Source organism: Mus musculus, chromosome 13, assembly GCF_000001635.26.
Source record: "Mus musculus strain C57BL/6J chromosome 13, GRCm38.p6 C57BL/6J".
Classification (NCBI taxonomy): Eukaryota; Metazoa; Chordata; class Mammalia; order Rodentia; family Muridae; genus Mus; species Mus musculus.
This window is the reverse complement of record NC_000079.6, coordinates 96,923,033-96,950,914: the sequence shown is the minus strand read 5'-3', so window position 1 is coordinate 96,950,914 and position 27,882 is coordinate 96,923,033. Positions and strand designations below refer to the sequence as shown.

Genomic DNA, 27,882 nt, shown 5'->3' with positions numbered 1-27,882 from the left:
TTGGATTTGAGGAGCACATTTTATTTTGCAATGCCAGAAAACTAACATAATTTAAATAAACAAAAAAAATCACTATTCAAAACCCATACATGGGAGATTTGTTACTAAAATGGTAAGGGACAAGGACAACACGGTAAAGGAGCCATAGAGAGTGACAAGGAAAACATTGTACCATTCACAGAAACAATTTGAATATACTTAATACATTCGTTTCACATGAAATACTTAAGCCTGTATATATTCACATTCTGGAAGCCAAGAGACAGCTTTAATTTTCAACTTATTTTATGTGCATGTTTTGCCTGCAAGTATGTCAGTCTACCATGTGTGTGTTTGTGCTTTCTGAGGCCAGAAGAGGAGGGACACCAGGTCTCCTCAAACTGGAGTTACAGATGGTTGTAAGCTGCCATGAGGATTCTGGGAATTGAATTTGGATCCTCTGGACAAGTGACCAGTACTCTTAACTGCTAAGGCATCTTTCTAGCCCTAAAGTCTTTAATCTTTCAATGTGTTTTATTATTTAAAGTAGGCAAAAGAAAAAAATAGCAGTACTGGCTTTTCGATATACAGTGTCTATGGTACAGTATACGATTGCTCACATATTTTGACAGCCTTCATTTTTCTTCTAGTATTCACATACAATTCGTAAACTCTCACCTTTAAGTAAATTAGAGTCTAATTCAATAAATACTATACAGAGAACAATTATCAAACAGTGTTGTACATTCTGAGATTTGGGGAGGGCTCATAGCAAACGGTTTTTGCCAGAATCAATTCTGAAGACCCTGCAGGATTCCCAAGGCAAGAGCCAGTGCTTTGGCGAGCTCTCTGAAATACAAGCGGTTGACGTTTCTGAGTCCAGAGAAATGTGTCCATGGGGGAAGGAAGGCATGCCACTTGGTCTGCCCATCATCCACTTGAAAATAGCAGGGCAGCATGCAGCAATTTGAGACAATTCCTAATACCAGAGAACAGGGGCCTTTCTCTGCAGAAAGACAGGGGACAAGGTAGATGCTTGCTGCATGTTGCCCTTACATTCTCCTTGATGACCGAAGTCCTTGAGTTTGATCATGCATGGTTATCAACGTTTCTCTAATCTGCATGCTACTATGCTGTTGGCTGTACAAGAAACTCCAAATGCCATGACAGGGTTTTTTTTTTCTCAGCCCTGAATCTGGTGGCAGAGCTTCCCCTGCAACTCTGGCCTCTTGTGGTTTAAAGGCTCATTTTCAATTCTCACAATGGACCTGGTTATCTTGACACTGTCACCAAACTGATAGTTCAAATTTTGTCTCCCCTTCATGTGACATTTCCCTTGAAGCTCATGAGAGCCTCCGAGGAAACGACAGCATGTTCAGTGCCTGTGCTCAGTGCACAGAGAGCAGAGCCCATGGAGGCCGATAGGATGGTTTTCTTAGGTCTCACCCACCCACAGACCTGGGCAGATTCTCTGTGAGGCTCCTAAAAACCTGTAATACATCTGTGTGCAGGTGTGCGTGTGCAAGCCTGTATGTGTGAGTACATTTGTGTGTGTGTGTGTGTGTACACACTGATGGGTGTAGGTGCCACTGGAGGCCAGAAGGTGGCACTGGTTTCCCTACAACTGGAGTTACAGGCAGCTGGGAGCCACCTGGTGTGAGTGCTGGGACCAGAACTTGGGTCTTCTGCAGGAGCAGCACATTTTCTTAACTGCCGAGCCACCCTCTATACTTCATCATCTAAGGATAGAAAGTTGGTGACAGACGTTTCCCTGGGAACAAAAGCATCCAAAGGGTATTGAAAGAGGTGCAAGGTGACTTAAAGATAAAGAAATGGAGCAAAATGGGGCCACAGGGCAGCTAGTGCTACGAACCATTATATACACCAAGAGCATGGCACGTGCAGAGCACAGAAGTGTAAAATGATATTTACGTACTCCAGTCTTTCAAATAATCTGATTTTGGCATTGATCACCACATAATTAGTTATTGGGGCTGATATCAAAACACAAGGAATTTTTACATGTGTCCTACCCTCCACAGAGACTGGTGTGATGTTGCAGCCTGTTCTCAGGGTTGTGGCTCAGCAGCACAATACACAATACGTTCAGTCTCAAGGTGCCTCTGCCCCTCCCCCATCCGTGTGCATGTGTGTGTATGTGTGCATGTGTGCATGTGTATGTGTGTGCATGTGTATGTGTGTGCATGTAAAATGATTCTAAGTGTGGGTGTTTGTAAAATAAGGGTAATAATATTCTCTTTGGTGCTCAGTTGAGAAAAATGCTGCACTAACAGGAAGTGTTAATAATTTTGAATTTTGACTCCATTTTCGTTTAAAAAAGGAAAATGAGTAAGTGACCACAATAACCAACCGAGAAAGCTGTCATATTTCACAAAGTCCTTCTAAGAAAGCTTACTGACTTGGCGGTTACATAGAACTATGAACCCTGTCAGAAGTGTTGGACTGCGGCAAGGATACAATTGTAGCTCTAATGTTACCTGATGAAATGACAGGTGTAGGCCTGGAGTTCTGGCCTGTGACATTTTGAACTAGTTCTCAGTTTTATCTTTATCAGTACCTGTGTTTTAAAGAAACAAGTGAATTAAAAAGAAAGCCAATTGTGACACCATTGTATAACAAATGCAAAGCTGAATGGAGCCTGTGTTCCTCTCCAGCACTGGCTGTCCCCATCCACCCACGCCCGCCCCTCTGCCTTCTCAGAGAACCATACCCTACAAGCATCACACCACAGCACTCCCTCTACCCTGAATCAGAAAAGTGAGGCACCAAAAGGTAAATTATACTTTGGCAAGCAGGCGATCGGACCATTCTTTGAGCTTCTCTGAGGTAGTGGAATCCCTCCTCCTAATATTCTAACGATTTAAAAAGGTCTCAGTTGCTAAAGTGAGAGAAGGGGAGGGCTGGCTTCACACTCCCACACTTTTCAGAGGGAATGGCTTGTACGATTAGCACACACCCCAAAGTTGGCTTCAGTAGCACCCTCGTTACACAGAAATAAGAAACACAACAGTTGCCACACTAGGAGGGTAAAGGCTGCTTCCTGAGGGCACAAGTCATTGCAACTTAGACTTAACTCCTGGGTGTCTTTCTATAAAGTGCCTGGTGCGCTGTTAGGTGTTCAATAAATGTGATATCACTGAACATTTAACATATCTGACTTAGCAAGACGACAAGCAATTTCAGCACTTAAACACCAGCCAACTGTGGGCTCGAAGTCCAGGCATGGAAATCCGTAGAAGTTTCATCCTTGGAAAAACTATTAAGTTCAGATGCTGTTGGGCAGGACATGGGTGTGTAATTCCATCTCACTTAACTGTTTGTAACAGACACCCTCAGGCCCTTAGTCAGCTTATAATGTGTGGCTTTGGCGGGTTCCCTCTGTCATGAACTTCTCTGAAGACAAAGCAATCAACTTTCTCTGTTGCTCTTCAAGTTTTTCTGCCAGACATTTCATCAAGATGGGGTCAACTTTAGAATCAAACTTATTAGCAAACCAATGCCCTTCGTTTAAGAGCCACCGTAGTTCTGCAGCTCCGTAAATACACACACTTCGAAGGTGAGAGCCAGTGCAATTGGGGTAGAGAAAGCCTTCGTAGTAAAACCATTTGACCAGGCGGGTCTTACTCTGCAGGTCAGACACGTCCTGAGATGAACTGGAAATTCCCCCGGGTATTCCTGGTATCCGGATTAAGGTGGCCCAAAAGTGCTCGTCAGGAGAATATGTATCTTTAGACCAGGCAAAAAAGTCTTCAACGAGGGAGCTGTTGAAAATATATTTAACAAATGCTCGACTTAAAACAAAATAGGCACTGCCCACAAATACCTGAATGTTATGAGGGGGTGCCCCCTTGGAGACGTTCGTCTTTACTGGTAGCTTCATATAATCATAAGGCACCTGTCTGAGCTCATGATGGTAGGTGAACCTCTCCGTCTTAGCACTGGGGGGTCTCACCGTCTCTAACATATTCCTTCCTTGGAGACTTTTCAGCTCTGTCACTAATTCAAAATTTGACTTTAGGGGAAAGTCTTGCCCACAGAGGTTGATGACGTACTTCCACTGAACGGAAGACTTGAGGAGGTCTGATAAGCAGTTCCAATCGGCCTGGAGCCTGGATATGTGAGCATACTCCACAGTCTCTAATTTGGAAGCGATGAAGATATTGGGGAAGCACTTAGCTAGGTTGTTCATGGCAGCTTTGAACGTGTCCGGTGACTTCAGGTCATAATGGATGCAGTAAAGGTTGTGCTGGTTGTAAATAGCTCGGATCAACCGCTCAACCATAATGGCATCTTTGTGGACGACCAGCGAATAGGCTATGGGGAAGTCCTCTTCCTCCCTTGAAACCAGCTTTTCATGGTACTGCCTTAGGGTCTGATAAACGTCACAGTCACTTGTCATCGCCACGACATCACCGTCCTCCAAGTCGATGATGCTCCGTCTTCTGATTTCTAGACTCTTGCCGATTTCCAAAGGCTCGTGCTCGTAGACCCCCGAGCAGTTAACGTTGTCCCTGGCTGCATCCCCAGACTCGGGGAACCTGTTCCTCACAAATGGTGATGTACTTAGGGAGTATTCAACTAAGTAAATGTCTCTTTGAGGGAAGAGGAGCCTGCCCACATTTAGGAGCTTCAACAAGGAGAACAGCCACAGGGTTAAGAGGAGGATGAAGAGTTTCTGCTGGAGAGTGTATTTAAAGCAACATCTGAATATCTTCATTCTGCAGGAGTGAAGGGGACAGTAATTGTTAATTATCTGATACGAGGAGAAAAATCAATTCAGTTTATCCCAAGTTTACTGGGTACCACCTACTGCACATCCCACAGAGTGCTGAGTGCAAAGATAAAGGAAGCAAAGCCCTTGAGCAAATCCAGAAATGGTGAAATAAAAAGACAGTAAGCCATGGAACCTTGTGACAGTCAGCGTTAACTAACATTAGCTCATTTTGAGAGATGTTGGTGATCAAGCACAGCTGTTCCCTAGTATGGCTGAGGGCTGGTCCCAGGACCTCCAGGGGATGATGAAGATACACAGATGCCCAACGTCCTGCTATAAAATGGCTTAATATCTGAGATAACCTATATGTCATGTCCTACCTACCCCTTCTGTTTCTGCGTAATACTACTGTAATACTCATACAACACCTTGTCACATGGATTTATTATAGCGCCTGAGTCAGGGAAAATTCAAATTTCTAGAAACTTTCTGGAAGTTTCTTCTTCAGGTTTTTCAAATGAGAGTCTTGCTGAATTTCAGACAAGTAAGCCGTGGACGCAGAAGGTGAGCTACACAACAGGTCACTTGCAGTCTGCATCAGACTTAGTGTATGTGAGGGGCAATTGCTGTGCTTTGGGCAGAAGTTAAGAGAACTTAAGTTGATCAAGAGGTCCTCAGAAATGCACCGACTCACTTGAGCACAGCCCCCCCCCCCAAGTTATCTAATTTTATTTAGCTTCAGATGCTTATGAGCTGGAGGCCTGAAGTCTGTTAGGAACAGTCCAGAGAACTCCATTTTGGAAACAGTAGCACACAGACAGTAAGATGCATAGATTGTAAAAATTGCAAAAGCTTTTCTTTCTTTCTTTGTTAGTCACCATGTTCTCACGGGGACTAGCAAAGGGGCCTTCTGAATGGGAAAAGTCCAGCACTCATTCCGAGTAGAGTTATAAAAATGTCCTCAGTACAGTGTGTGGCCTTGCCTGTGGAAGAGTCCACAGCTTTGAAACAAGAGGAAGAAGAAACCTTGGCCTTGAGCCTCAGTGACCAAGGCTCACTCTGGGTTTGGAAGAGCACAAGCTAAGAGCTGAGACTGTACTAAGACCCCTGAGCTGGGGCTGCCACTCAACAAAGGTGGGGTTTGCACCCGGCAGTGGAGTGGGAAGGCGGGACAGAGGGGTGGCTTATTTCCATATGATCTGACCTGTTAACTCCTCTGTGAGATGAAAGAACTTTTAAAGAACTCTCACTGCTTTATTAGCTGGTGGTCTCACCACCTGTGGAGACTGAAAGCAGAGGATAGGAGAGAAGATGAGTGGCCCAGTCCTGACCGCACTGAGCTTGCATGCCTTTAGGATTTCCATGTGGAAGTGTCCGCCAGGGAACTGGAAAGGCCACCACTCCAGCTTAGGTGAAAGGTGATGGCTGCAGAGAAACAGGTCAGCAACATAAATGTGGAACTGCAGATCCTGATGGCCTGGGTGAGCACGGAGATGGCAGTGAGCTGAGAAAAGGACCTCAGGCAACCACAGACAGAAGGCTGAGATGTGCTCTCAGGGAATGGGATTTAGAAGCACAGGCCAAGGGCGCCATGCTGCAGGCTCAGACGCCTGAGCACACAGGTACAGCACTGTGATAAAACAAGGGAAGAGAGCAGTCCACTTCAAGCACACGTTATAGGGCAGGGATCTTAACTGACTTCAGTTATCTGTCCCTGTTGTAGTGGGAAAATGCTTAAGGAGACCAACAAAGGCTAACCTAACTACCATCATCACATTCACATTGAGAGATAAGGGCCATCTCTGCCCCTTGCCAGGGTCTCAGCATCCTGCTTCTTCCCTTCGTGGGTTCATCCCTGGGCTTGGAGAGTCTGAGCTGTTAGGAAGCCAGGGATAGCTGCCCCACACAGGCCTGTCCCAGAGGAGAGGCTGGGAGAAGCTCTCTGGGACTCCTTGCTGTGGCTTATTCTGGGGAGGGAGTTTCAAAAGACAAAGGGGAGATGCTGGGACAGCCCAGGCCTGTCCTGGCTCTCTGAATGTCTGTCCTGCTTCCCAAGGATCCTTTAGGAGGAAAGCTTATCTGGCTGGGGGCAGCGTTTGATTTGAAAGAAGTACCTTCTAGTATTCGTACCCTGTCCCAAGTCAAAATAAAAACACCGCAATCCCAAGCACAGTCCTTTAGCTAAAAGCGTCCCAATGTCGGGAAGAGGGACAGAAGGTGACTATAATCAAAGCATGCTGTATAAAATTCACAAAGAACAAGGAAGGAGTTTGCGAAAGTAGAATTAGAATTAGAAAGAGAGAGAGGGAGGAAAGGAAGTGGGGTGGCATGCCCTCTGATTTTAATGAGTTCCTGCCAATTCCTAAACAGGGATGCTGGCCTCCTTCCAAGCTGCTGGCCGTGCTGAAAAATCAGTTCTGTGTCCTGGGTACCATGGAGGGAAAGCTCCCCCAGGAGGTCCCAGACTAAAACCTCCAGCCTCATTGGCTTAACATGGTGCCCTTGTGCCTATCCACTGGGGTCTGCAGAGACCAGCAGGGCCCCAAGGAGGACAAGCCTCAGGAGTGAAGGTGGCCAGGCCCACATTTACAGACGATAGCCTCTTCTGTCTTCCTGCCACCTGCACCCTAGACTTGAGGAAACCCATAGCATGTCAGACACAGAGGATACAAAGGAGCCCTGAGGATGGGCTGGGCTAAGCTGGCCACACTGTTCCTAGGAGGCCAGTCTACATTAGCTCCTTCTGTAAACACTCCAGTGGCTACTCTGCTCTCTAGGCTTACGGGCAGGCAAGCAGTTTGCTAGCTGGGAGTAGATAACAGGTACCTTACCAATGACTTGCAATAGAAGAAGGGGACTCCCTCCTCTCACCTGGGTAGACAAGGAAGTTGCCTTGTGAGTCTAGACCACATATAGACACAAGTTCCTAGACCACATATAGATACAGGTTCCTAGATCACATATAGATACAGGTTCCTAGACCACATATAGACACAGGTTCCTAGACCACATATAGACACAGGTTCCTAGCCATGACAACCTAACCAGAAGAAGATAATAACAGCAAGGTTTGACAGCTATAGCTCACATGAACAAGGTCTATAACTATTGAAGGGAAGACCATCCTCACTAAAGCTCCAACAGGGAAGACATAAAGCATTTCCCCCGTCCACGCCCTCCCCAGGTCTCCCAGGCATTCCAGAGCTCAGAGGTAGCAACAGTCGGTGCTGACACCCGCACACAGGGCCAAGGGTAGCAGTCACTAGTAGCGGTACAGCCATCTTTTAAGTAAGCAGTCTTGGATCCCAGGGCCATCAGAGCAAGAGGGTCTCCCCTTTTTCCAGAGAAGGGAGGGGAATGAGCAAATCAGGAACAAAAGTGGGAAGGCTGGGGAGAAAATGACTGAGTTTCAGCTTTTACCAACCACAAACTGAAGGTTGAAGGGGTGGCTTAGTGGCTAAGAGCACCAGGGTAGAACTCTACCACCCAGTTGGAGGCTCACAACTCTTTGTAACTCCATGTTCAGAGGATCCAACGTCCTCTTTGGGCCTCAGAGGGCATGTCACACATGTGGTGCACAGACATACATATAAGGAAAACACCCAAGCACATAAAATAAAATCTAAAAAAATAATAATAATTTTATGCTTATAGTGCACTCTGGGAACTTACAGAACTTGCCAGACACAGAGAAGAAGAGATGGAAGTGGTGGCTTTAGCATGTCACAGAGCTGGGCTTGAGGACTCGAAGAACACTCTGTAGCTATGTCTAGTTAACCTCTCTGAAGGTCAGGGCTTTTTTGTTCGGTATGGGATTTAGAAAGCCAGTATCGTAAACTGTATGCTGCATATGAAGTCACATAGTTGATTATGGAGTTCATGAAAAATTGAGTTACAATAAGAGGTTTATGAAACCTTCCCTTTCTTACTCATGGCCAGCTTGCTTAATTCATCGTGGAACTTTTTCAGTGCACTAATTATACAGGACTCACTGAGTTTATCTATCTGAGAAGACTGACTTCCATTTTGTAGTTCTGTATGTACACATGTGTATCCGTACGGGAACATGTACACAGGAATGCCAAGTGCCCACAGAGGCCAGAAGAGAGCCTTAGATCTCCTGGAGCTGGACTTACAAGAACCTGTGAGCTGCCTGACATGGGTATCTGGGACTTGAACTCAGGTTCTCTGCAAGGCCAGTCTACACTCTCAACCATGGAGCCATCTTACTCCAAACTAGCTTTTAAATCGAGAATCTGTAAGGTCGTTTTATATAGACAATGTTAAGAACATGGCTGCCCTAGCCCTCTTCTGATCAAGGTGGGAGGTGGCCGTGTTCTAAGGACGGATGGCAAGCACTTCTTTAAGCCCAGACTTAGGTTCATTGCCATTGTTTTCCAGCATGAAGACGGAACCCAGGACCTCAGGTAAGCTAGGCCAGCCCTACCACATCCAGCTCCACCGCCTGTCTTTCCAGTCTACCCCGAAAGCCTCAGTACAAATCTGTAGTCTCCCCTCCCCCAGCCTGAAACCTGCTTGCTCAGGGGTGGAGCTTCCCGCTCAATCTTTCTGCCACGCCCACTGCTGGAACCTGCCGCTTTGGTGTTCCGAAGCCATCACGTGATCACCCTGCTACTGGACTCCAAGATTATTTGGCGGGAATTGGGCCCCTCCCCCTTCCTTTATAACAGAGTGCTGTGTAATAGTAAAAATTGAACCTTGAGCAGAGAGCTTTGTCTTGGTTCCTTCCTTATCTCGCGCAGCCCAGCCCCTCTTCGCTTCCAGGTTTCCAAAATGCCTTTCCAGGCTAGAACCCATGTTGTGATCTACTGGCCAGACACAACACAAATCCAGGATTAATTTTTTTTCTTCTTGAGACAGGGTTTCTCTGTATAGCCTTGGCTGTCCTGGAACTCACTCTGTCGACCAGGCTGGCCTCGAACTCAGAAATCCACCTGCCTCTGCCTCCCGAGTGCTGGGATTAAAGGCGTGCGCCACCATGCCCGGCACAGGATCAATTTAAAATCAGTGTCTGACAGCCTCCACCCCAGACTCTGTGTTAACTTAATAGCACTGTTGTGGACACGAACTTACTCAGAATGCTGTTCTATCTCGGCCCCTTCAATAGACTAATGAGTTGGTAACTGCCAGCGTCTCTTATGAGAAGAGAGACTGTGGCACATGAGACAGATAAATGCCTACCCAAGAGCAAGGGCAGAAATCTCTCCTTAGGGAGACTTCTCCATGATGGTGAGCCCCAAGCTTCATGGGACCCTCTCAGCGCCTTCCCAGATGTTTTTCCTTTAGTACATTCAGGTCAAGGCAGGTGAGCAGAGATGGCCATTCCTTATGAGTAATGGGCTTCCTTCTTACTCCAAGTCTTCCCAACTTTAAATCCATTTTTACCAGTGCCTCAAATTAAAAAGAAAGTCTGTAAAATCCTCAAACCATTCAAGGTCCTGATGCGGAAGGCGCTGGAGCTTGGCGCAGGAAGCCTTGCTTTCAGACCTACTCAGCCTTCTGTGTAACTCCATCGCTTGCATACACAAAGACAAATTCTCCATATTCTCCATAATGGTTTAGCTCTTCACTGATGCTCCCATTGGAAGCCTTACATAACTGTATTGAAACAGAGACAGATGAATTCCACTCATGATAAACTATGCCCGTCTGAGCAAGAATCTGCATGGAGAATTAACCGATGGGGACATAGGCGATAAGTCACATCTCCGACTGAAACGCTAGGCCCAGGGCAATCGATGGGCTGATCGGGAGATTAATCCGTTTTCAGTCAGTAGGCTCCTTCAGAGGAGGAGGAACAAGCTAATTTTAGGGATCCAGTCACCGGTGATGCCTGGCTCACATCTTGTTGCTATGCAGTTGGGGCCGTCTGAGAATACCTAAATATTTTAGAAAACTTTCTGGACGTTCCCTTGAGGCAGAGAACATTCCCTCAATGCATCCCCCCCCCCTTGTTTTATTATATGTCAACTTGAAAAATAGGATATGAAAAGCTTATTAACTTGGGAATGTCAGAATATTTTTCTAAAGCCTTACAAAGGAGAGACATTATTTACCACATAAGGAAAGAAGTATAAAGATGAATACACTAAAAAAAAAAAAAAAAAGAAACAAAAATAAATAAAAAACGAATGTCCTCCTAGACAGAGGGACCCTGATGGCCAACAGCTGTATGCATGACCACAGAGCCTGATCACAGTGAGGCCATCGAGTCTACATGATGGCGTGCTCATTTCCGACCACAGAAAATTCTGGACTGGGACCATTAGGTGGGAGGGTGACTCAGCTCTGGTATATTTCCGTACCGCCTCCACAGTACCTCAAGAGCTGTGCTAAAGAGTCAGAAGGCCAGGTTCTCCATAAGCTCACACTCTCGTTGTTCTAGCCTCGAAGGAACACTGCCAAGGAAAATAGCTGTCACAGCGTGAAGTAGGCAAACACAGTACCTATGTAAAATACAAGAGCCTCATGGCTAGGCCAATAATGCAATGTACGTGAAGACAGATGGCCCTGGAAAGACAAGTAACTACAGTCTTTACAAGGCAGAGACAAGGGGTTTTCATTCTTATTTCATAAAACAAACAACAAAACAACCAAACTCAGGACGTCAGAGAAGCCGGAAATGAAAAACAGAGCTTACATTGCAGTGGTCCATACGTTGGCAAGATACTCCATGGACACCATGTCCTTCATGCCCTGCCCTCACCCCTAACAGTGGCCTCACTGTGCAGGCTGTCCTACTCATTTCTGTCACTCACAACACCTATGTGACCAGTCCTCTTCTCACCCGAGTCTGTAAAATGTTAAGGGCTTTCTAACGGCAGCCAACAAGCTTTACACCAGAACAACAACAACAAAACGGAGTTTCTCCTTCTAGGTCCTTTTCACCAAGACTTAGTTAAATCTATAATTCCCAAAGAAACTAAATGTACAGTCTTAAAAGTGAAAGGGCTTTAAAGGTGACTAGGTCCGCAGCCCTCCCTGAAAGAAACCCGCCTGTCATAGAGCCTCATTATCAGTCTTGGGATGCTGGGAACATAATTTCTCCATTGCATGTGTGTCTTAGTCTGCCCCTGTTGCTATGACAAAATACCATAAAATGGGGAGTTTATCAATAACGAATTGTATTTATCATGGTCCTGGAAGTTGGGAGGCCACGATCAAAGTTCAGATTCACATCTAGTGATGGCACAGCCCAGCTTCCAAGATGGCACTTTACGGTTGTGCTCTTCCATGGCAGAAGTCAGAATGGCACACGTGTGGGACCTCTTACAAGGTCACTAATTCCATTTGTGACACTGCCCTCAAGGCATTACTAACCTGCTATAACCCTTAATTCTAACACATTGACAGTTAAGTTTCATCATGACTTTAGGAAGGACACATTCAGATTGTAGTGACATGCATCCAGCCAATTGGTGTCCATTAAGGGACTCCACAGAGGGTAGGATCTCCTGTTCCTTATAAGGGTTCCTCATGGTGGCATCCAACATAACCTGGGTCCCTTTTCCTCACTACTAAGATAGTTTTGCCCAAAGTCAACAATATTCCCCATGTTGTCAGTGTTGCAGGCTATCTGGTCACATTGTGAACCCCAAATCTGTGACCTGGAAAATCCTTGTTGTCTCAAGAGCTTTCTGTAAGCAAGAGCTAAATAAAGTCAAAGATAGGTCAAGCAAGAGGCATAGTTGCTTAACCATTTGACAAGCAGTGAACAATGGAAGAAAACCCAGGAAAGAGAAGGCAGGTCTTTGAGTTGAAGGGCTTTTAAGACAGTGTGGCGAAGGAGGAGGGGCTTTTCCTTCTGGGATGTCAGAGGAGGAGGAAGGGCAGCTGGCTGCTTTCTCTGCCTCTCTGACTAGCAGGCTTTCACCCCAGTATCTGGCTCCTGAGTCTTCATGGGTAAAATGGCATGACTGGGATTTCGTTTATTAAAACAACATGTCGGGAGTCCATGGACACATCCCTGTCCCTTCTTAGTGACCCATGAAGAATGTCAGTATTATTTGTCTTTTCTTACTTATACTGTTCAGCAAATCATTATTCCTGCTTTTCAAGATGAGAAAATGAGTCATAGGAAATATAAAATTTACTTTAGCTCGTAATATATAGAAGAGCCAGGAATTTCAACTATGGCCTATTTATCACTAGGCACAGCTCAGCCCTGCCCTTCCAGTCTCTCAGTGGTCTAAAGGAACCTGGAGTCACCAATGGTGTTATAAGGATCTACTGAGCCTGCTTAGGAAATACTAAGTTACCAAAGTAGAATTTAGCTAATGGAACACCCTGGATTGTCTTATCAGGAAAAGCTAATTGCGCCTTGGCTAACAGCTGTGTGGGAAAAGCATCCCTGGTCTGTGTCAGGATAACTATAACAATATTTTACATTTTAAACCTCCCCATTCATCCAAAAAACCAAACTTTCGGATTCCTGTCCTTGTGAAACATATTTAATTGCTCCAAGAATAACTTGGGCCGTGCAATTGTATAAGGTGATGGGGTCTCTGTTCAGGGCCAGCTCCCTTCTGTGCATTAGCCAGAGCCAGATGTGTGCTACTTATTATTAAAGAGTCTTTATTAATCTCTAGGTGGTGAAGAGATTTCATACTGGGAAGGCATATTAGCCCTATACTGTAGGAATATGGTTCTACACTCCAAACGTATTTTTAAGCCATCTCCCATCTCCCACTCTGTCAGGGTCACTCTAATCCAAGCCGCTTCAACCTCGGCTGCATGAGAAACCGCTTCCCACTCAGCTCCCTGGTTTCTTCCGGTCCACGCTTCAGGAGTAATTAAGCCACGCCTCCACACCTGCCCCCTATTGGCCAAACCCTTCCCTGAGAACAAATCAGCAGCCTTTCCTACACAAGCCTGGCTTGTTCTTCCACTCTCTCGTGAGCTCTGGGTGACTCCAGTCTTCTGAAGAAAGCTCCAGTCTCTTCTTGGCCTCAGGACCTGTGTTCTTGTTGTTCCTTAATCTAAAACTACTTTTCCCTAGGCCCTGGCCAGCTAAGGCTCTCAAGTTGTAGAAAAACAACCATAACCTTCCCTTGGGTTCGCTCTGACTACCTTTTTCAGATCTCTCCAGCCTACCCATACTCCTGTCCCCCACGCTCCCTCCTCCTCCTGCCATTGCCACAGCTCATTTGTGCTGCATTATTATCTGTCTTTAGATAGGAACATGAGGTCCTCGAAGGGTTACCCCTCCATCGCCAGCGCCAAGCACATTCACCCCTGGTACACTGCAGCTGTTTGGCAGTACAAAGCCAAACGCCCCACATTCTAGTCTGGGCTCTGCTATCTAAAGCTTCCCCAAGTGACCTAGCACCATATTAACCATGGGCAAGTCTTTATGCCCCAAGTATTAAGCAGGATAATAGGCTTTCTATCCTACAATGCTATTGTGTAGGCCCTATGACACAATGCCTATGAAAGAGCGGTAGGAGAAAGATGTTGGTCTGCAAACGTCAGGTTTTACGACCTCCATAAGAAGAATGGTTTCCTGGGGGGAAACCTAGAGTCAACTTTTTGTTTTATTTTCCCCGAAGCAGTGCAGCCATTATCCTCTGTACCTGACATTCTAAATCATTATTCATTCTTTACTCTTTAGCAACATTGTTTTTGTTGACAGTAATTTTCAACTGAAGTTTTGAAATTCTCCCTGGGGGTTTCAGAGTTATGTAGAACCAGATCTTCCCTGACTGTGAGGGACAGGAAGGTTGTTGCTGTAGTTAATGTTTAGAGGTGGTTCCTCGTTTTTTTTGAAAGACTGCTTGCCAAAGAATTTCTTCCAAGGCACCTAGGCGGGCACTCACCAGCAGAGGCCCAGCAGCACCAGTGCCCCATGTGGCAGTGCCAGTAATGTTCTGTGGATCTCTCCTCTCAGACCCCACTCTTTTAGGGGTGACTCTGTGTGGTGGCTCTGTATTGAACCTCAGTTTGGAAATGTCACTCCAAAGGACCAGCAAAGCCATCCTGAGCTTTTTACAGCAATGTGAACACACAGAACATCCTCAGACAGGGCCTTTGCAGGACCCTGTCACAACGATCCTATGTCCAAGGACACTGTCTCAGCATGGTTAACTAGGCTCTGTTTGAGGCAAGGGTGTGTTACTACTGATAGGTTTCTTGCTCAGTAGTTTGCTTTGGTCTGACTGTTATCTTTTAAAAATAGTTACTTTACCTGCAAAACAGCAAGAACAGCGGCCTCAATGGAACTGCAGGACATGAAAGTCATTCTCCATACTGCTTCCTTAGATCTCTATTCCGCCTGCAGTGCCTGTTCCAGAGTCGTTCGGGTCTAGGGAAAAATCACAAGGTTGTGTAAGGTTACATGGGAAACGAAGAACTCCTATCAAGATGCTTTGGTCAGACTGAGAGTGGTCCCTCAAGGTCACGGGAAATCTGGGTCATAGCAGCGTAACCAAAAAAAAAAAAGCACAGAAATCAGATACTACTCTGCAGTTACAGCAACTGGGAGGTCAGCCTGACTTCTTGGTTTCCTCTTATGTCTCAAGGTAAAGAGCAGAAGTGGCTCACCATCCAGCCGGCACGGTCACCTCGATGCCAAGAAGTTCTAGCAGGATCTAAAGTGCCAGAGACCGCAAGGCCAATGAAATGTCCAGTTCTTAACACTCGAGACCCTTAGGAAGTAAAATGCTGAGTTTGTCTTCAAACACTTTAAAAAAAGGATTCCCCAAATATCTCTGCCCTCAAATGTTAGTTGGAGGGCAACCTGCATGCCAAGCCATGCCTGCCTGGGCACAAAAGACTGCAGAAGAGGGGCTGACCAACACCTAGACCTTGGTCCCAAGTTTCTTTCTTTGCTCGTCTTCTGTCCATTTCACTGAGCTTAGGTACAGCGAAACCAAACTGCCTTCAAGTTCCATGTTCTAACCTTAAAATGTGGGTCATAAATATTTTATTCTTTTTTCTATAAAGTAGAAAACCTGAATTAAAAAATGTTGTTATTGTTGTGTGCATTCTTGTGTACGCATGCAAAGGCCAGAGCAGGGTATGCGGTGTTCTCCACAGCTCTGCTTTTAACTGACTGGATACAGGATCTCTTACTGAAATTGAAGCCTGCTGTTTCAACTCAATGACTGGCCACTAAGCACTGGGGTCCAGCTCTCTGCCTCCCAGTGCTGGTCACAGGTACACACGGTCAGGCCTGGCTTACTTGGTTTTCATTCGAGTAGTGGAGATTTGAACTCAGGTCCTCAGGTCTGCCTGCTTACACCATACCCGCTTTTATTCACTGAGCCACCCACCTCAAGTCTTTTGTCTATTTTTTAAAAAGTGAACTTTTCTGTTAGAAAGAAAAGACGTTGCCTCATCCAAGGTGTGCAGATGTAAACCTCTCCCCCCAAAACCCTGCATCTCTGGAAACCTTTATTTTGGTATCATAGAGTCACCTCCATATCTTATTCCCCCCAAATTAACTATTGAAAAGATCTGTAGCTAGCTGAAGATGTGTTAACTCATTTCCTCATGGGCATTTATGCCCTTAAATAACAGCATGGTGAGGAAGCTCTGGATGTGCATCTGTGTGTGCATAAGTCAGGGAATATGTGTATTTGTATGCACATGTGCTCCTGCACATGTGAAAATAAGCATTGTAAATGTGCACGGGGTGTCTGTGCATGTTGCATGTGTATATGCCTATGTGCAGATATGAGTATGCATGTGTGTATATGTGTTTGTGGGTGCTTGTGCATGTGTTGCGAATCTTATGGTATAGCCCAGGCTGGCCTCTCACTCATGATCCTCCTGCCTCAGACTTTTGAGTGCTAGGATTACAGATGTGGGTCACCATGCCTAGATGATCCTGACTTGATTAGTACAGAAGCCACAGTTGATATCTGTTGAGTTTCCACCGTGTTGGTTGAGCCTAGATTCACATCTTTTTGTCTCCAGGCGTCTTCACAATGCAGTTACTTAAGGGCATAAATGCACATGTGGAAATGTGTATGTGTGCCATGCACACAGGCATGCACACATGTACACAGACATCCACACAAACACACATATTCCCAGGCATTTACACATTTACACATGCACAGACAGAGACAGTCACATGTGTGTACACACATATACCTCCCACACACATGTGTGTGCTAAGGTGGGCACCTCTGTCATGATTGCATGGTTCAGTCAAAGATCTGTGGGCTTAAAATATGCAAACTGCCCTGAAATCTTGTACATAAGTTACATAAATACTAAGTTCAAATCCAGAAACTCAAAAACTAAGTGGAGAGGGATAGAAGAAAATCCATGGTGCATGGCTCAATATGGCCAAGACAGGACGTTCCAAAGCAGAGATTTTTAACCTTTGCAGAAGCCCAATCCAGAAAATCCCCTGACAGCTGTGCAGCAGGCATCCCTGGCAAGGCTGCATTTGAACAGTAGTTTCCGCAGGTTACAGTGGGCTGTACCACCCGGGAGACATGACAGATAAACACAAGGCTTGCCCAGCTTACTAAATGTTTAAGCATGTAGTTGTACACAAAGCAGAAATCAACACCTCGAGCAGATTTTCTGACGGACAGTGATGTGGTCAGTGCCAGAACAGAGATGCGATAAAACTCAGAAACAGCGCCATAGGGAAGACTCTGGCAGGCTGCCAGCTGCCCAGAACAGTCGTTCTCTGGTCTTCTCTCAGAGAGTCCCTCTAACTGCCGGTGACAGAAATGGGCAACTCTGAAAACTTTCTTCCTGTCTCCCATATAGAAGAGGCAGTGTTGGGAAGAATCCGAGGTTGTGGGGAACATGGCTCTCAGCAGGAAAAAAACCACCTTGCCTCTCTCCTTGTCTCTCTTCTACTTTTCTGCTCGGAACTCTAGCAAGATGGCTAGAGCCTCTCTGAAGGAGACAGTATAGACCAAGAGACTGCTGGTCTCTCAGCCTCCAGCTTAAGCCTCTGAGCTAGCGTAGCAGATGCATCCCTGAGCTTTGGCTAGATGAGAAAAACAAACCCTCACACATTTAGGAAACCTGCACTTTGAAAGAGGAACAAGGAAAAGGGTGACATGCTGCTTCTCTCTCTAAATGAACTTCAAATCAGGTCAAAGTGAGAACTTGTTCAACAGCACAATCCTGTATATAGTCAAGTGCAAAAATATGTCTCGAATATGCTGAACTTCTCATCCGTCTAAATTTGGAGGTAGATGGAGGCTTTAGGTAAACATCTGAAGGAAGACAGCCTGCAAGATTTACCAAATTAACTCCAAGTGCTGGCGAGAACTGCAGTTGGCTGACGAGGCTTCCCTTAAACACCCTCCAGCACATGGCGAGCCAGCTCTGCATGGCTGTTAGTCACAGGCAATAGTCCACCCAGTGTCTAGCATCATTCTGTATGTGGGCTCCCTTCTTGAGATGTTCTTATCACACAGGGACTTTTGAGGCAGGTTTTCAATAAAAAGATATGGTACCAGGTGGCTCAAGAATATTTTGAACAGCTCAAAGCCAGGAGTGCATCCCTCACCCCTTCCTTCTGGCCCCATCTCCCAACTTGACACACATTTGCCCCCTCCAGCTGACCTCTGGGTACATCCTACAAGTTTAGAATTGGGAACCAGTGGTTTTGAGTCCCAAGTCTGTCACCAATGAGATGTCCTGAAAGCTGGCCTCTACCTACCTCCTAGTCTAGGAAGAGCAAGGCAAGCTCTGACTCCCACCATGGTGAGACAGTAGTTGAATTAATGCTCTGAGCATGCTGTGTGGCAGGACAATTGGATAGCTGGTTGTCAGCCTAGAGGCATTTAAAACAGCTGGCCTAGTACCAACCGCTGCCCTACAATCCAGGACACGGAGTCCTGCTTAAAGCACCTTGTCCACTCCACACCCAGGAACTGTCATTGAGGGGTAGCCGTTACAGGTTCCATAGGCAAAGGCTTTTTGGTTTGTTTTTCCTCTACTTACAGTTCAAGGCTGTCAGGCAGGGACCCACAGCTGTACATACAACTATCTCCAAGTCTGAAATTCTGAAAATACATTTTAAAAAAGAGGGACTTGACTCATGGGATCACAAGACAGGCAAGTGAAAGGGTTAAAGCCAGTGAGAGTCCCCACCCCGTGCTATGGTGATTTTGGTGTCTTGGTTATAACTCCTATGTCAATTTCCTTCTTAAACCCTAAAATGTCTATTATCCTATATTTATACACTAATGAGGATCATAAAGATACATTTTCTGAGTCTCTCTCTCTCTCTCTCTCACACACACACACACTATATATATAAAGTGCATAAAATTGGCATACACAGCAGGGGTGGAGTTAGTGATGGCCATGTGCACGTTGGAGAGGTGACAGCCTGGGAGCATCCCAGTCCTGGAAGCTGGGCGCTCAGTCCAGGTCTGGCACTGAAGCTGCGTGCTCCCTGGAGAGTCGCTGGTATTGCAGGCACATTAGAAAGCCCAAGAAGCTGGAGTCTGGTAACATGCAGCACAAAAGCTGTACTTGTCTGGAAAGAAGAGGAAGACAGAGGGACCCTTTCTCTGCAGGTTTGATGGAAAGGTGCTGCCCATCCTGAGAATATGTCATTGCCCCACAGGTCAGTCCTCTCGGGAGACACCCTCACCTCACCAGTTCAGAATTCCTCCTTAATTCGGTTGAGTGGCTGACAAGGGCCAATTGTCACAGTGTGCAGAGACAATGTCTTAGACAATGTCTTAGCTAGCATTTGGAAATGTCTCTTTCATGGTTTGGTGGTTTGAATCTGCTTGTCCCAGGGAGGAGCACTATTAGGAGGTGTGGCCTTGTTGGAGTAGATGTGGAAGAAGTGTGTCACCGTGGTGGTGGGCTTTGAGACCTTCCTCTTAGCTGCCTGGGGGACAGTCCTTTCCTGGCTGCAGTTGGATCAAGATGCAGAACTCTCAGTTCCTTCTCCAGTGCTATGCCTGCCTGGACAATGCCATGCTTCCCCACCATGGTGATAATGGACTGAAGCTCTGAACCTGTAAGCCAGCCCCAGTTAAATGTTGGCCTGTACAAGAGTTGCTTTGGTCATGGTGTCTCTTCACAGCAATGGAAACCCTAACTAAGACACATGGGTTTCTTTTTTTTTTTTTTTTTTTTTTTGCTATGGTGATGGCTTTCTCATGATCCTTTCTTAGGCTCTCTTATCCCCTCCCACATTCCTTCCTTCAGCTGTGCAAACTCCTTACCATTCTAGCCGTGTTCCTGTGCAGCCTAACTCACGGCTGCTCTGTGTATCATTCCACATCTTTCTCCTGATCTGTCTGCTGCAAGTCTCTGGATCTGGCAGCTGAGGGAAGGCAGGATGACAGCTGGGCAGGCTACCACAGAAGGAACCTGGTGGACCATGATGGCTAAGCAGAGCCAGGTCCCTACTCTGCCTAGGTGGAATGTGGGGGTGGATGCACCCACCCTGGTCTTTCAGATATTTACACAGGCGAGTGGCAGGCTGGGAGAAGAGCCCGGTGTTCATTTTGTGCCATTGTTCCGGGCCTGCCAGAGTGCTTCTCCGCTGCCACTGCCACGTGTTGCGCAGCCCTGGTCCTCTCCATCTTGTAGACCACCAGGAGAAGTAGAGAAGCTTTACTGATCCTTGGACCTAAGCTGTATATATATTACTGGGACGGACAGCTATACCAAACTCTTCTAACCGCTGAACAAGGCTGCTCTCTCAATACAGGCTGGGGCTCAGAGCAAGTGACAACCCTGCTGCCTCTGGACAGGGCCAGAAAGAGTTAACTTTCTGCATTAGCTGCAATCCATTTTAGAGCAGTCACAACAGCAAGGCAAGGCAAGGCAAGGCAAAGACTTCCTGGCTTTAATGAGCAGTTCAGCCCATCAGGAGTCTGACCCTTAGCGGCTCATGCTGCATTGCACAGAGAGCCAACCCCACGGAGACTTAATTCACCCTAGAAAACGTATTCCTCAGCAAAATAATAACACCTCTGCCTAACCAGATAAGAGCCCCACACAGATATCTATCTGATAAGCCCTAAATAACTAGGGCACAATAACACTGACATGATGTCTGAGTAGAACCCTCTACAACTGCAGCCCCCCCCCCCCCCACACACACACATACAATGCCTTCGGGCAGGTGGTTTAGCTGGTTGTAGCTATCTATACTAGAGTATCTAATAAACTCTAGTCCCGTCTTTTTGTGTTGTCTTGTCTTGAATTCTTTTACCACCTACAGTCACTGGCCTGTCGTCACAGTTCCCACGCAGCATAACCCATCCAAGATGAGATAGGCTGATGGGTCATGCCTAAGCACAATTAGATCTTGGTCAAAAGGACAATCACATTGAGTTTCCCTTTAACTGGATTAGAAGGAGAAAAACAGGCTGGACAGCAGAGGATGTGACCAGCCAAAGAAATCTGACTGGAGTGTGCTCATGTTCAGGACACAGTATGCTGCCATCAAATATGTCACCCTCTTTCTCACCTCATACACTTGGCCATCAGAGGAGCAAGCTCACACCCTTGAAAGCAGGAGACAGGGGGCTGAAGAGACAGCTCAGGGGTTCAGAGCACTGGCTACTCATGCTGAGGATCTGGGTTCAGTTCCTGGCACCTACATGGTGGTCTAAAAGCACCCGTAACTACAGTGGCAGGATCTAAACCCCTCTTCTGGCCTCTGTGTGTATCAGGTATGCGAGTGGTACATATATGTGCATGTAGGCAACCATAACACAAAATAAAAATTGAGAGAGTTCTCACAGAAAACGAGCAAGTGCCCTGCTTGTCACGGAACCTGCACGAAGCTTGCGGTGCTTGCCTTTCTTCCTGGTCCTTTCTCCTCTCCACCCACCACGGGAGGCCTCTTGCCTTTGTCCCACTTTCATAGCTGGTAACAGTTTGTCAGGTTTCCATCAAATGCATCGCTAGTCTTCATTTTCTTATGAGAGCTCCCCTGTCCCGTAAGACTCACTGCATCTGCCCATAGGCTTCTGATCATTCTTAGGTAGATGGCGCCAGGGTTTAGGTCCTGCAATTAACCCTAAGAGAATAAAGGTGACCACCCCTGCATCCCCCTCATCCCCGGCCCCACACACAGGGGACTCCAGCAGGAAACTGAAATGAAGCAAAGAGGAATTCTAATGTGCGAATTTTACTTCCTGAATTCACTTTTATGTCATCTATGCTGCCCCTCCCCCACAGCCCCTGTCACTATTGCTGACCACTCTGTCCAGGGGCTGTGTGCTGGGATAGGGTTACATAAGCAGGGCTGACACTAAAAGAGTACTTTCAGAATAGCAGAGACTCAAAGGCGACCACTGCCAGGAACCACCGGCCAGGGTCATTCTTCTCATGCTGGCTCCACAGGACTACAAAAGAGGCCCCAGTTTTGTGCCTCATTAGCTTCGAGAAGGGCCACTAACAAAGAAACCCACATGTCATTAATTCATTGGCCTGGACCTTAATGACCCAACTGGCCAGATAGTTTTGTCACGCTTGGATCCTGAATGATGACATCTAGATGCAGAGTGAATGCATTGGCCCCAAACATCAACTGCACGCCCACCACTGACCAATGCTCACTGCAGGAGCATCCGTGGAGAATGGCTGACTGCACTTGGCATGAGTCACTGTTCAGAAGGAGGTCGCCAAAGGAGAAAAAGAAAAAGGCAGCGGTACAAAGCCACCACTGACCTGGATGGCTGACAACCACAAGACTGCAGAAGGCTGAAGCCCTGAGGGATCTGAGGTTAGACCCAGCCACCAGGAAGGGACAGCTGACAACCTGTGGAGTGGCTCTGTGTCTTGCTCAGTACACTTCTCCCCAAGGATTTTTAGGGAGGGATCTGAAGCAGCCTGCCCTGAATATGATGTCCCTCATGAGGAAAACTGCAAAGTGAGGGGCCAACGAACAAAAAATTCAAGAGGAACAAAAGCTGCTCTGAGGATCTAGAGAACGTACGAAAGCTGGGCCCAACATCTCCAGAGGTTCCCACACAGCCCCCTGGGCGGGCAGTCTCAGAAGTAGTGCTTCTAAGTTCCCAGGTAACACTGAAGCAGCTGGCCTATGGACACACAGGAACACTGCTCCAACCAACAAAACTATCATTTGTTTCTTGGGCTGCTTATCTGCTTTATCATTCTAGCTAATTATCTAGTTAATGAATTAACTTATTTATACAGTTTCATATATTCTAGGCTAGCCTTGAACTGACTACATGGCTACAGGTTACCTTGAACTGGCCATGTTCCAACTTTTGGTTGTGAGCCCAGCCTTTAGTGGTTGAGTCATCTCTCCAGCCCATGTTCCAACTTTGATATGCTAGGATTGCATGTGTGTACCATGTAGGCTGCCTGGTTTTTGATACCCTGTGTCCCTAATATTTTCCTAAGGCATAATGGCCTGTTTCCCAGTAAATCCAAATTTGGGGGAATTTACTAGTTTTAAAACCTTATACGTGTTTTTGTTTTTGAGACAGTTTTTCAACTGTCTAGCCCTGGCTGTCCTGGAACTCACTTTGTAGACCAGGCTGGCCTCGAACGCAGAGATTCACCTGTCTCTGCTTCCCATGTGCTAGGATTAAAGGCGTGCACCACCAGATCTAGTTAGATCCTCTAAGATTATACATTTTCTAAAAATTCAGACTGCTCAGTAGAGATCCAGCCTTCCCTTCTGTCCACCTCAGGCTCTGTCTGCTCAACCTCTCAATGCCGCTTTCTGGCATTTTATATAACCCAGCCTCCTTCTGCGCTTCTCCGTTTTCCTATATTTTCTCACTACGAGTTCAGCAGAACAAAGTCTCAACATAATAAGGAGTGGGATGATATCCGGCTTCCCTACCTTCTGAAAGAGTAAATACAGACCTAACCCTATCCCCTCTACCCCCACCCCGAAATCCACATGGAACCCACAATTCCTGTCTATTAGGACAGGACAGCTGCATTTAATTCCTGATTAATCTTGGTCCCCCCCCCCCCTTATTCTTGAAGTTTCAGACTTTAGACCCTGGTAGGAAAATTACCAGCATATGGCAATGCATATCAAATGCATGCAAAGCAATGCAAATTAACACCAGACAAGTGTCTTTAAAGGGCTTGGGCCAAGTTTGTCCGCCCCACTAAAACTGATGCTACCTGTTCTGTGCCTCCCCAATACGCTCGCAAGCAGTGGATCCTGTATCGCCTTCATTCCTTCCTCCTTCTTCCCTCCTCCTCCTCCTTTTAATTATTCTAGACAATTCTGAATCTATGTAGCCCAAGCACATTATGCATCCTCCTGCCTCAGCCTCCTGAGTCTTGGAATTCCAGATGAGTGTACCATGCATGGCTTAGATTCTCTTATTTTAGTTGGTCTCCAGTCACATTCAGCACCTGACACTGATAGGCTAGGGAGAGCGCAGCCCTTACTCAGAAGTTATCCAAAGGGACAGCGGCTTTAACTTACTTCTTGTTGGCTCTATGGCCTTTGCAGTTCTCCAGGCAGCAGCCAGGGTGAGTGCTTAGTGTCTGGGCTCAAGAGATTGTCCTACATCAGCCTCTCAAGTAGCTAGGCCTGGGAGCCTCCGGTACCTGCACCTGCACCTGGCTACTTTTGTTTTTAAACACAACCATGTGAGAGGATACTCACAGGTGTGAAGATGTTTCAAAGACCCACCCACGCCACGTCACTGGCCCACTTCCCACCATTCCTCAGTAACACCATCTCCATTGTCCTGTCAGGCTCAGTGGGCGGGACCTGGCCCGACTGCTCCTGCTCTCCTCTGCTCTTACCACACTCTTTACTCCCCAAATCCCTCAGTTTAAACCATCCCTACTAAGCCTTAGTCCACTTTCCATTTTCTAGTAAGGGACTTGCACCCCAATAAAAGGTGAGCTTCAGCAAGGGCCCAGCTCACTGTGATCACACAACACCTTGGTTTGGCCAGCTGACTTTTGGACTCCGGGTTGCTCAATTTTATTGTCTCCAGGTGTTGTTCCTGCTGCACAAATCTAAGGAAAATCTCTGCAGCTTACTCAGCGGAACTCACACTGTGTAGTGCTAATGATAAGCCCCAGGGAACCAGGTCATTCACATCACCTGTGTCTCCTCGGTCAGGGTAGAAAAGGCAGTGTCACATACAGCCTCCCCAGCCCCTTCTGCGAGAGGAGTTTATTCCGGAACTGTTTTCATCTGGCCTTATTGCATATGCATATGCAGGGTTTACCAAATGACTCTAAACCTGGCCTCTCAAAGGCAAGAGTATGCACACCTTCCCAAGAGAGCTAGCTCTCTATCCGGTCTTCCCTGTGCCACACACCTCTGTCCATCTCTCTAATACAGTAACACTCAAGCTCAGCATTTCTCAGAGATCTGGATACTTATAAAGTGCAATACAGACAGTTTGCCTCAGTAGCTCACTTAAAGACCTTGCTTATTCCAGGCACTAGTAACGAAAGCTGCCAAGACAGACTATTAGTTGCTAGATTTAGGCTTAATAAATAACAAGGGCATGTTTTATGGGTACAAGATTTTTAAAAGGCGATTTCACTGACTCTCAGTCATACAAGAGACTCAATATTATTCCAGCTCATTTACTCTTCTTGTTTATTGCTCTTAAGTTTTAAAGGTTAAAAAAAAGCTGTGGGGTATGTGCCCCCACACTGGTATCATCCCCTCCACTTGCCCAGCACAGGAACAACCCTCGGGATTTCCAAGCCCTACCTGGACCTCGACGCTTTCATTCTCACACTGCGCTCACCTTGGAGGCACACCCACGTACAAGGGGTTTCTTAAGTCTCTTCCCTTGGGCTGGGATTCCCCGGCGGTTCCCAGCCTTCAGGGGAGACGCCGCCGCTTCACAGCGGGGGACAGTTTCTGGCGGGCTCTGCGGCAGGAAAACTTGACCTTAAAACGCAGGAAGCTCGTCCCTGCAGAGGCCACGGGCTGGGACACACTCAACCTGAAGCTTGATTCTCCCAGGACCTCTGTCCCCGCCACTCTCTGGAGAAATCCCGCGTGGAGCCGAAGCCCGGGAGGGCTCCCACGCGGGCCCCGGGAACTTCGCGGGGTACCACTCACGGTTGCGAAGCTGCGGCATCTGCTGGACGCTCACTGCGGTCGCCCCGCCGTCCTCTCCACCTCCGGGGGACCCGTGAGCTCCGCCGCCAAGAAGCCTAGATCCAGTTAGTCCCGGGTCGTGCCGCCCCCGCCGCGGCGTGCAAGTTTCCCCCGAAGGAAAGCGAAAGTAGCGGGCGGGAGAGGGGTCGCACGCGGCCACCCAAAGCCCCTCGCTTGCCTACGTGGCCAAGCCGACCTACCGGGGAGCTGAGACCCCCGGGCGCAAGGTCCCCGCTGCTGCGCCACCCCGGTGCTCCGGGCCACACGCACTGCCCCGAAGTCGCTCTCCCTCGGCAGGGAGTGGGGTAACGCCGAGGCCCCAGGTGACGCGGGAGAAGAGAGGGGCTCGCCACCGTGCTCCCGCAGGGGGTCCCCGCACCGCACTGGGGACCGAAGTTTCCTGGCGCGGCTCTCCGGCCGGGCTACCCGCTTCTCTGCAGCTGTCCCTCCCGCAAGACACAACTAGGCGTGGGCAGAAAGGATTGCTAAGTGATTTGTCCAAAGTCCCGGAGAGGGCGGTGACAAAGCAACTCACGTCTGCTATTCCACTCTGGGCTCCGGGGCGGCAGGACTCGCCCTTGGTCGGATGCAGCGGGCTCTCCAGGGCGAGGCCAGCATCGGCCAGCGCTGCCTAGCCAGGCGTTATCAGCGGAGTGGGAAGGTGGAGTGTTGCAGACTAATTAGGGTACAAAGTTGTGTTTTAATCAGTGCCTACATGCGGAATACGCTTCCTCTTTCCCCTCCGGCGGGGGGTGAGAAAGAGGGTGATGCTGCATCCGGCCGGGTTGGAGTTCTCAGAAAGACTGCTGGAAAAAAGGTACACGCCCATTAAACCAACTGGGCAGCATGACTCCCAGGGTCCTTGTTAAGGGGCCTTGTGTGTTTGCTTACATTGTAAAGCAGGCACTGTAGGTGTGTAAGTGATTCACCCCAAAGGGCCTTCCTAGTGGGGTGTCAGAGGGAGACTTCCTGGAATCTGCCCGCAGAACAAGAGTAGCACTAAGCAAGACAGTCGCAATTGGCTTGTTCTTTACTGTTCCATCTTTAAAATGGACTGAGGCTGCGGCATGCTTGGCGGGCTGGTGAGAAGCTGGGTAGGACTCAGAATCCAGATTCAGTCAATTCCGAAGTGTCGGACTATCTCAGCCGAGAGCTCCAGTTTCCCTACATTGGCTTTAAAAAGTGTGCAAGTCCCAGGATCAGAGGATCAGAGGTAGGCGGATCAGAGGTGAGGACACAACATCTGTCCCCAACACCCGGAGTAACTGAGACCAGCGGGACCCAGGCACCCAGGAACTCCGCCAGACCAGTGGCATGGGTTCCTTCTGGTCTGTCTGGGTTGGCGTCCTTGGGCTCAAACTCTGCAGCCAGCCCCACAGCAGCCAGTGGCAGCTCCACTCTTAGGCACTCTAACTCACCCAGGATCAGAGGATCCCAGGATCCCAGGAGTTTGGTCACACTAGGATCTCAAGGTCCCAAAGGCAGCTTGACTACCAGAGCTCGGACACACCCAGGATCTCGGACACACCCAGGAACTCCGCCAGACCAGTGGCATGGGTTCCTTCTGGTCTGTCTGGGTTGGCGTCCTTGGGCTCAAACTCTGCAGCCAGCCCCACAGCAGCCAGTGGCAGCTCCACTCTTAGGCACTCTAACTCACCCAGGATCAGAGGATCCCAGGATCCCAGGAGTTTGGTCACACTAGGATCTCAAGGTCCCAAAGGCAGCTTGACTACCAGAGCTCGGACACACCCAGGATCTCGGACACACCCAGGATCTCAGGATCGCAAGATCCCAGAATCACAAGATCCCAGAGACAGCTTGACTTGGAGGAATTCTGACACAACCAGGATCACAGGAAGGACAGGCTCCAGTCAGTCAGGGCAGGTAGCACTAGAAATAACCAGATAGTGGGAGGCAAGTGTAAGAACAGCAACAGAAACCAAGGTTACTTGACATCATCAGAACCCAATTCTCCCACCATAGCAAGTCCTGGATACCCCAACACATCGGGAAAGCAAGATTCAGATCTAAAATCACTTCTCATGATGATAGAGGACATTAAGAAGGACATAAATAACTCCCTTAAAGAAATACAGGAGAACACAGGTAAACAGCT

General features: G+C 47.6%; 1 protein-coding gene across 7 annotated transcripts; it reads right to left on the bottom strand.

Moving 5' to 3' along the window:
* Gcnt4 (glucosaminyl (N-acetyl) transferase 4, core 2 (beta-1,6-N-acetylglucosaminyltransferase)) lies at positions 1-26,571 on the bottom strand. 7 transcript variants are annotated; one of them, XM_006517596.4, is made up of 4 exons: positions 25,967-26,285; positions 15,275-15,378; positions 14,919-15,035; positions 1-4,718 (listed from the first exon to the last, which is right to left on the bottom strand). In XM_006517596.4, the coding sequence occupies exon 4, from the start codon at positions 4,715-4,717 to the stop codon at positions 3,350-3,352; it is 1,368 nt and encodes a 455-aa protein (XP_006517659.1). In that variant the 5' UTR covers position 4,718; positions 14,919-15,035; positions 15,275-15,378; positions 25,967-26,285; the 3' UTR covers positions 1-3,349. The 7 variants fall into 7 exon arrangements, with proteins under 7 accessions (XP_006517659.1, NP_001363928.1, NP_001159537.1 ...); NM_001376999.1 differs by lacking the exons at positions 15,275-15,378; positions 25,967-26,285 and adding an exon at positions 26,302-26,571; NM_001166065.2 differs by lacking the exon at positions 15,275-15,378 and having other exon boundaries at positions 25,967-26,202.
* Between the last annotated feature and the right edge of the window lie 1,311 nt (positions 26,572-27,882).

What these genes read in the sequence shown, in the direction of transcription:
- Gcnt4 (NM_001376999.1), bottom strand. Translation starts at nt 4,717, where the DNA reads ATGAAGATATTCAGATGTTGCTTTAAATACACTCTCCAGCAGAAACTC.